Source organism: Argopecten irradians, chromosome 10 (assembly GCF_041381155.1).
Source record: "Argopecten irradians isolate NY chromosome 10, Ai_NY, whole genome shotgun sequence".
Taxonomy (NCBI): domain Eukaryota; kingdom Metazoa; phylum Mollusca; class Bivalvia; order Pectinida; family Pectinidae; genus Argopecten; species Argopecten irradians.
The window spans coordinates 34,408,677-34,417,689 of NC_091143.1; the positions used below are offsets into that span (position 1 = coordinate 34,408,677).

The 9,013-nt window shown below is 33.8% G+C and overlaps 1 protein-coding gene across 1 annotated transcript in view; it reads left to right on the forward strand.

Moving 5' to 3' along the window:
- The window catches only part of LOC138333714 (uncharacterized), a 45,098-nt gene extending 36,385 nt beyond the window's left edge, over positions 1-8,713 (forward strand). The window contains exons 31-39 of the mRNA XM_069282263.1: positions 189-353; positions 1,946-2,329; positions 2,922-2,966; positions 4,695-4,789; positions 5,151-5,262; positions 5,852-5,967; positions 6,821-6,910; positions 7,222-7,491; positions 8,301-8,713. Coding sequence (XP_069138364.1) covers positions 189-353; positions 1,946-2,329; positions 2,922-2,966; positions 4,695-4,789; positions 5,151-5,262; positions 5,852-5,967; positions 6,821-6,910; positions 7,222-7,491; positions 8,301-8,556 — 1,533 coding nt within the window. The 3' untranslated portion in view covers positions 8,557-8,713. The remainder of the gene's footprint in view (positions 1-188; positions 354-1,945; positions 2,330-2,921; positions 2,967-4,694; positions 4,790-5,150; positions 5,263-5,851; positions 5,968-6,820; positions 6,911-7,221; positions 7,492-8,300) is intronic.
- The last annotated feature ends 300 nt before the right edge of the window (positions 8,714-9,013 follow it).

The following is a 9,013-nucleotide window of genomic DNA, read 5'->3' on the forward strand; positions in this document are numbered from 1 at the left end:
CCTCCACCAAAGAACCTGGCAGGTACTTATTAAATGGCTCTGACTGTTAATAGGACATTAATGTAATAAAAACCTTACAAGGAGATATAATTTTAGTACTAATGGTATTAATGTGTCATAAAAAACCTTACAAGGAGATATAATTTTAGTACTAATGGTAAACATTTGTGTTCCATTGTTTCCAACAGGAAAGTTTGTCCACTCTCCAGCTGGAACACTCAGCACTTAGGGATAAAATGAGGATACAGGAAGAAAAACTGACGGACCAGATCCTGGTCCTGGAAAAAACGAACGCGGACCTCAGAAATCAGTACGATGGCGAGAAATCTTATCTCAAGGATAATCTCATGCAGGTAGTGGTCAGCAAAGATTATGAATTTCGGTGTAAACACACAATTAATGAAACACTCAGAAATTTTCATTTTGAGATACTAAGGCTGAGCAGCTTGCAACTTTATCAGTATTTCAGTCTGTTTAAAGAAGAAACTTGATTTTAAAGTTTAAATGTTATACTAAATCTTTCACAGAATGATATCATCAAGGACGTATATGAGAAGGATAAGTCACACTGGGTTTTGGGGAAGTCCAAGGCAGGCGCTTTTGTGTTTGTGCACTGACCGTGACGTTGGGCGACGACTGATTTTCCTTTGATATCCGCCGGCGCAGCCTTTGATGTAGCTTGCGGGTGCGAGGGTTACCGTCTTACTTTCTGAAGCGGTGCTGTCATTTCATGAGCTGTCGATTTTTTTTAACGAAAATTTAAGACATATCCCCTAAACATTCCGTCTTTTAAGCAAGTTATAAACGTCGTGAAATTTAATAAACTATACAATGGTGTTTCGTTTGACTCGATAAGACAAGTATTTGTTGAGAAAACCGGTTTTTATTCCCAGTTCATAGGCGTCTCGCGTGGTGTTTAGTAATGTAAAGAGACAGACACGAATCCTTCTCACTTATAAATCCTTGATATCATTCGATGAATTTTCACAAAATTTCCAGTATGTTACAAAATTAATTTCAATGATTTACATATACACTACCAGAATATTCCTAGGTATTAATAATATAGGTCTAAACATTTAAAGTTTGGGTCTAGCTGGTATAGAACTTGAGTTATTCGTCGTTAAGGTGTTTTTGGCGGCCATTTTGAAAACCAATATGGCGGCTGTCAGGGGCCGTGATTTTTAGGGGTCCATTTTATTCCTGTAATCTTATGTCCCAAAGAAGCCATATGCAAAGTTTCAATATCACTAATTTAGGTGTAGACTCTTCAGAATGTTAACTTGATTTTTTGCTCGATCATTTACAGAGTGAAATTCGGAAACAACTTTGATTTATACCGCCATCTTGGATTGCAAAATGGCCGTAATTTTGAAATAAAAAATAAAAATCAAGCTATTCATGTAACAAACACTACAAAAAAAGTATGAATATTCTCATTGTATTTGCAGGTGGTTATTTGCTTAAAGTCAGATTGATCATTTAGATGTATTATACACAGATATAGCTCGCAAAGTTGGCGGCCATCTTGAAATACAAAATGGCGTCCTTCTACTTGATGTTTAACACTACCAGAATACTCCAAGTTATCAGTAATATGGGTGTAGACATTTAAAGTATGGGTCTAGCTGTTATAGAACATGAGATATAGGTCGCAGAAGGTGGTTTCTGGCGGCCATTTTGAAAACCAATATGGCGGCCAATAGAGGCTGTGATTTTTTGGAGTCCATTTTTTTCCTGAAACCTTAACCTAAAGAAGCCATATGCAAAGTTTCATGCTTTCTTCAAACTTAGAACGATTTTTCATGCTTAGCCGCTCCACTAATATGGCAAATATTAGGATACAGATTAATTAACAAGAAATTGAATGACTTTTTTCAAAATATTTAATTAATTTTGACTTAGAACATCCAATCATTACTTTATTGCAACTTTTCAACTTCAGTCACAGACGAGAGTTGCGTCTGTGGAGTCCAGTTTGGCCTCAGCTTTAGAGAGTCGGGACAAACTCCAGATCAACAGCAGGATGCAGGAGAGGTCTCTAGAGGAGACAAAAGAACGCCTTCAGGAGGAGATGACTAGTCGTAAAGTAGCAGAGCAGAGGGCCGAGTCGCTACAGTCTCAGTTACATGAACTACGAAAGGACAAGTTTTTAACAGAAGAAAAAATGAACCAGATGACCACAGATTTGACAAAAACAGAACAGATGGTTAAAACAGAGAAGGAACGTGCCAAACGTCTATCTGACCAGCAACAGGAACTCGAGGCGACGGTTTACACGCAGGAGTCGTCAGCCAAGGCCAAACAAGAACAGTTAGAGCTTCAACAGGTAAATCAACAAAAATGTATATCATGGTGTCACATATAACAAAATAAAAATAAACAAATAAATAACATAATTATAGGGCTTTGACATAACTTCTGAATATATGATCTTAAATGTAAAACAAAATGGAAAAAAAGTAAGGATCTATGGGAAGAAAAAGATCTTTTTCATTTTCTTATCAATAATTACAGTAGGAAGAATTTTCTCTCAGACTGGTAACATTTTCATGGAGAATTGCCATTGTGAGAGAGTTCAAACTTACAAAAACCATATTTACTTGAGTTTATTCTTGAGCCCTCTCAAACCACTAAGTATCATGATGTGAGGGGGTTTACCAGATATTCTGTCTTTGCACATTGCACAGTTTTTCTGCTCTTACAGGTAGACAGTATGATGTATAAGAACATTTTTGGTTTCTATAAAAAGTATATTGTTCCCCTCCGCAGTCAATACTGCCATGAGCTGCTAGAGGGGACAATTCTGTAATATACTGATTTACAAAACATGTATGATGGATCATTGAGAAATGGAATTCAATGTTTACTGTTAAATACATGTTTAGGGTGATATATCTAATTTGTGTTTCTCCCTAAAGGAGTTTGAGATTGATGAAGATGTCCTTCTGGAGCCTCTTACATTGGTACACTTATTTTGTTCTCGTGTGCCAGATCTGCATTTTTTCATAGAAATTACATTCAATAGATTGAAACTTTGCTGTTTTTGAAAGCAAAAGATCTGCCTGTTTTGATTTACATGACTCTTAAATGTGCCTTGTATTGTGTGCCAGATCAGCATTTTCTTACAGAAACTTACAGTAGCTACACTAGATTGAAAATTTGCTGTTTTTGAAAAAAACATATATGTCTTTTTTGACTTACCAGTACCAGACTCTTAAATATCTTTATGTAAATAGCTATTTGTTGCTTTGCTAAAGAAAATATGTCATTATTGAGACACTGTTATAATAATAGTTGAACTCAACATATCGTAAAAAATAATTTGAAAGGGAGGTAAATTCATTTTATCGTTTTTTATCGTGTAATTATGATCTATGAGGTAATGACTTTGTTACATATGTAGCTCCAGTTTGTATGATATGATATATAGTCCTTTTAATTAAAGTCGAAAATTTTGTTGTATTCAAGCTAATTCAAATGCTTGCTAATTGCTAATCAGAAATTTTTATAAGCAAAAAAATAGCAATGTTTAGCTAAATAAATATTGTTTTGCAACTCAGTAAAACAGATCTTCGGAATGTTGAATTGTTGTTATGGCAAATATCGCAGAAATCTTTCGTGCCTGGTATCTTGAAGCTATACTAAATATAATGCTTGCCTATAGACCATGGAGAAAATGCTAACAGAATACTTAAATTAATACATTGTATTGACTTCTATGCTTGTTTTGAATGGCAAGATAATCTGGGTGTTTTGTCCATCTTGCCATGAGTTTTGTGTGTATGAAAAATAAATAAACATTAGTTGATTTTGTGAAAGATACATGTTAGTGACTGTGATGGGTTTTGCTTTCACATGACATTGTTACAGTAGTAGATAAAATTAACGAACTTTTTTTTCAAAGGCCCACTAAATGTACCTTTCTGAAAGGGCTTTTAATTATTGAAATGAGAATTTGAAATGGGATTGCAATTTTTGTGTAAAGTTGCAAATTAAAGTTATTAGCATAGCATTAATACTACATTTTATTATCATTGCCTTCTTAACAATTTAATTAATTTAAAATAAGAAATCAAAGGTTAATTTTCATAATGCTGGTTGTCCTAATAACTGTGCATTAGTTAACTTTTAATTTTTGTTTCAGAAAGGTAGTGGGCCTTTAAATAATTACTTTGAATACTAAATATTTGATTCAATTAACCTAACAAGAATATTTAATTGATTTGTATGTACAACAACAGTAGTAAGTTATGGTCTACACATGCATGATGGTGTAATATTTATAATGATATAATAATAATTTAATATTAAGTTTATTTTAATTAATATAACACTTTTAAAAACGAAACTTTATTTTTCCTATTAACATATTTATACATTTTTATTTGTAATCATGCTTTTATACAGATATGGTATGGCACTTTATTTTCTAGAAACTTTCTTCTAGTTGTTCACAATCATTATTTCTATAAGTTGGTACATGTATCCTACTAAATCCAAATGATAACTTTTAACCTCTAAGTATACATTGCTAACATCAAACCTGTATCTGGTTAGAGATTTAACTTCAAGTAGTCTTTATAATTATAGTTATCAGTACATACATATATTACATGTATTATATATATTACAGTCATGTTTAATTAAACTTTCTATATTCTGCTCATATAATGATATTTCCTATTTTACAGAATGAAATCGGTAAACTTCGACAAATACTGGAGAGCCAGAAGCAACAGCTAAATGCCAAACTGAAGAAAACTACAACAGAATTAAAACAGCAACTGTGAGTATGAATTAAATGTTTGATATTAATTACTAAATTCTCAATTTCAGTAAATTGTGTTATTTTTAGCAAAACAAAATAGGATCACAGAAAGTTTAATAATAATGTTGAATGGACATGTTTATTACATGTATGTAAATTATGTTTTGTCACATACCATATAACAAAACCTTATGTTATCTAGGATTTCAATATCCACTACTTATATGTAGAGCAAATAATGTTTCAGAGACTTTTTTTTTGTTTAGATAATAAAAGGTAATTTATGGAAGAGTTTAAATATTGGTTCTAACATTTGGAACTGACATTGGTCAACAATATGAAACATTAAACATGGAATCTAAACACTTTTGATTTTTAGTGAGATAATAGAAGAGGACAGAGTTCGAGTTATTCAACAGAACCAGCTGTTATCGGCTGATGTAGAGAGAGCCAGGGATCAACTGGCCATGAAAAATAAGGAAAACCTACAGGTAACTGTTATATATCCCTGCTATTCAGTTCATATCAACAGTCGAGTTAAGATCAAACTGGTCTAAAATATACATTTTTCTGCCTCTGCTATTCAGTTCATATGAACAACTTCTTAGTACCTAGTTAAGATATATCTTGTCAAAAATATATATTTTTTCTGCCTCTGCTATTCAGTTCATATGAACAACTTCTTAGTACCTAGTTAAGATATATCTTGTCAAAAATTTATATTTTTTTCTGACAGATCATTTCAAGGAAGTATTTTATAATTCACCATCTGACATAATTTCAAAAGAATTACTAGCATAAACATACATTGTAGTCAGTATCTCTTAATTATTGATGTTAATTAATCCCTTATCCTGAGTTATATCTGGCTCTAGCTGGCAGCAGATTTGGACATGGTCAAAAAACGTAGCTTGCTGTTAGGGCTAGAGGCTGTTAGGGCTAGATGATATGATATCAAAAAATGATTGAAGCCCTATAAAAAGCTCATTGTTGTATTCAAGAGACAACATAAAGTTACATTTGAGAGAATTGTTAGTTTTTTTTGTAAACTTTTACCATTTCATTCCTTGTTCCTTACAGCTCCAGGAGACAATTCTAGGCCACGAGGACCAGCTCCGAGAAAACTCACTCCAACTCCGTCGTGCAGAGGATGCTCGCAAGGCTGAGGAAGAGCTGCAATCAAAACTCTCCTCAAGGTTAGATGTTCATTAAAATATAGTAGGAAAAAAAGAAATCTCCTATATTTTAAATGGATTTTGTGACACCAGGACTAAAATTCACGAAAATTATGTTAATAAATTCATATAATTACATACAGTTACTGTTAGTATTTATTGTGATTTATGATTTTTTACTATAGAATGTTAAACCATTATTTCACATCATCTTAGGTCCTAGGTATATATAACCCCAGTGACCATACACCGTATTTACTACGGTTCTAATAAATATCTGTAAAATTACCAGCCTTGGGTAAGTGAAACAGAATAAAAATACATTATACAATATCAGTCCGGGTCCTGGGCTCTAGATCTTATGTACACACAGGTAAGTCACCACGTGTACAGAGACTGGACAGTACTGTAGCGGACAACTATTTTTTTTTGAACAGCGAAACAAGTCTATCGTATCAATATCAATAAGATAACAAAGAAACTTCTATGTAACAAAGAACACAATTAACAAAGTTCAAAATAATTTCAGTTCTGATGACGTAATTTAAAGGAAATTATTTACTACAATACATCAAGGACATAAACCATCTCTCAAGGATAATGAACGATAGTGCTACGTATGTACACCTGTTGTCGAAGATAATTTCATATAGGCTTGTGAGTATATATGTATATCTGCGGGTTGTTTATTATATTATATGAATTAGGTGTTACAGTTTTTTACGTGCAAAATATCTCACCGCAGAAGCCTTTTGCATGTACATGCATATCGTTCTGGAAAGTTAGGTTTTATAGGAAGTAGTTAGCGAGCACTTAATGTCGAACAGACATATTTCTAGTTTTCTGAACTGAAATGTATTTCTTGTTGTTGTAGGTTTGCCGCCCAGGAAGAGGAGTTAAAAAGAATGAAGATATACTTGTCAAAGAAAGCAGAGGAGTCGGGTGACAATGAGAAATCCATGTGGTAGGTTGGATTTAGGTCAAATAAGCTCTATTTTGTCCTTGAATATTACAGAGTTCCCTCCCTTTTGGGTATAGATTTATCATTGTGACGTCATTATTTTGTAAGTGCAACCCAGGTCATTTTCTCTGAAAAGTATGACATTACCTTTGAGTTCACAATCACTACCTACCTGCAAGGGCAGATAACTCTGTAATACGCATATACAGAACAAGAATCATTACAATATTAATGGTACATGCCAATTTCGCTTTGTCTCCAAAATAATTTTGATGTCATGATCAATAACTGATGTTTCAATATTTTTCTGCTAGGATGGACCTGAACCGCCTGATACAGGATATGAACCGTCAGCTCCATGAACATATGGAATCCCAGAAATCTGGACAGGACCCTAAGGACAGAGATATGAAGCAGCTGAGCACCTACAAGAAACGTGTCATTGATCTCGAGTCGGAGCTGAGCACAGAGAAGGCCGTCCACCAGATAACCAAGTCTTCCCTTCAGGCCCTCGAGGAAGACAATCAGCGTCTACGTCATCAGTACCATGCCATGCGTCGCCGAGATAACGTCACCTCTGACAAGTAGGTCTTATGGAGGACATGCCTCATATACTGTGTTTGCATATTACAGAGTTATCTGCCCTTACAGATAGGTATTGTTGATAATGTCAGGTGTTTGCGAGTGTAATGTCATACTTTTCTGAGATAACAACACAATGCTCACAAAACAATGACCTTAAAATGAATGCCTACCTGCAAGGGAGTTAACTCTAATAAACAAAGAGTGCCCAGGGGGCACATGATAGAATCATATTTAGGCTAACATTTACATTGTTGCATAGAGTAAGCCATTGAAAATCAATTTTCAAAAAAAAAGCAAATACATAATGTACAGAAATCTTCACGGTTTTCAATTTCAGACTTATTAAAGTCTACCCGGTATATGTAAGTGAAAATGAGACCTCAAAAGCCGGAAGGGGGCTTATAGGAATGAGGACACTTATTAGATCAAATACAGTAAACAGTGAAAATCTTTGAAATTCTTTTTAAAAGACAGTAAAAAAAAAAATGGATTTTGTACTGAACTTGTCTTGACTTCAATTTCTTGGATAATTTTGTTCCTGTATTTCATTTTGTTTTTGTATGATGCAATTGCAAAGCAAAACATACAGTTGGTTGTTACAAAGTTATTAATGTATCTGCTTCAGACTTAAGTTTGTAAAAGCATTTATATGTTTTAACTTGCACAAAATGAACATCTGTTGCCATTATGATCTGAAATCATATGTTGAAATTATTTGTTCTCTTTTCCTCGACTTCTTAAAATAAAACATTTGATAGTTGTCTTAAATTTTAATTTTACCAATCTGTAAAAAAATTCTTTTTCTCAGGAAATACAAATCACGGATGGAAGCCATCAACGAAATTATTGCCAAGTCTCAGACACAGGCCCAAGCTATGTTAGCTGCAAGTGGATACTATGACGACCCTCAGAAAAGTCTTTACTCTCCGAGGGCAGACTTCAAAGACTCGCCGGACAATTCTCTGGCCAGTGACCTGTCCTTCAACAGTATTGGTCCAATGGTTATCCCTCCTTACACAGGCTCCTCCCCTACGAAGGTCACGACAGGGTCACCACGCAAATAGAAACTAGGAACAATGTAACAAACAAATATACAGTATCTAATCAATCAAATTGTGATGTTGGAAACTCAGATAGGCAGTTCTCTTAGATACAGAGTGTGTAACTCCATATAAAGATATTTTGCGGGATTCTTCTCAAGGCAGTTCTCTTATAAAGATATTTTGCGAGACTTCTCAAAATATCACCTCGTGTAATTATTCGTTATGATAATGAAAAGAGAAAAATGCTACATCAGATGTATTGAAATATAGAAATATAAAAATTTCTGGCAGGTATTGCCAACTTTGAGGAAAGAATGGAGCGAATATTTATGAATTAAATAAAGAAACAGCTGTCTTACTTGCAGATGATGTTCCTAATCAATCGGATGCAAAGTCATTATCAAAAATGATGATTTTATTTATTAAAGATGCCAAATGATAATATAATATTGTGCAGTAGTAGATGATGTCCTGCAAC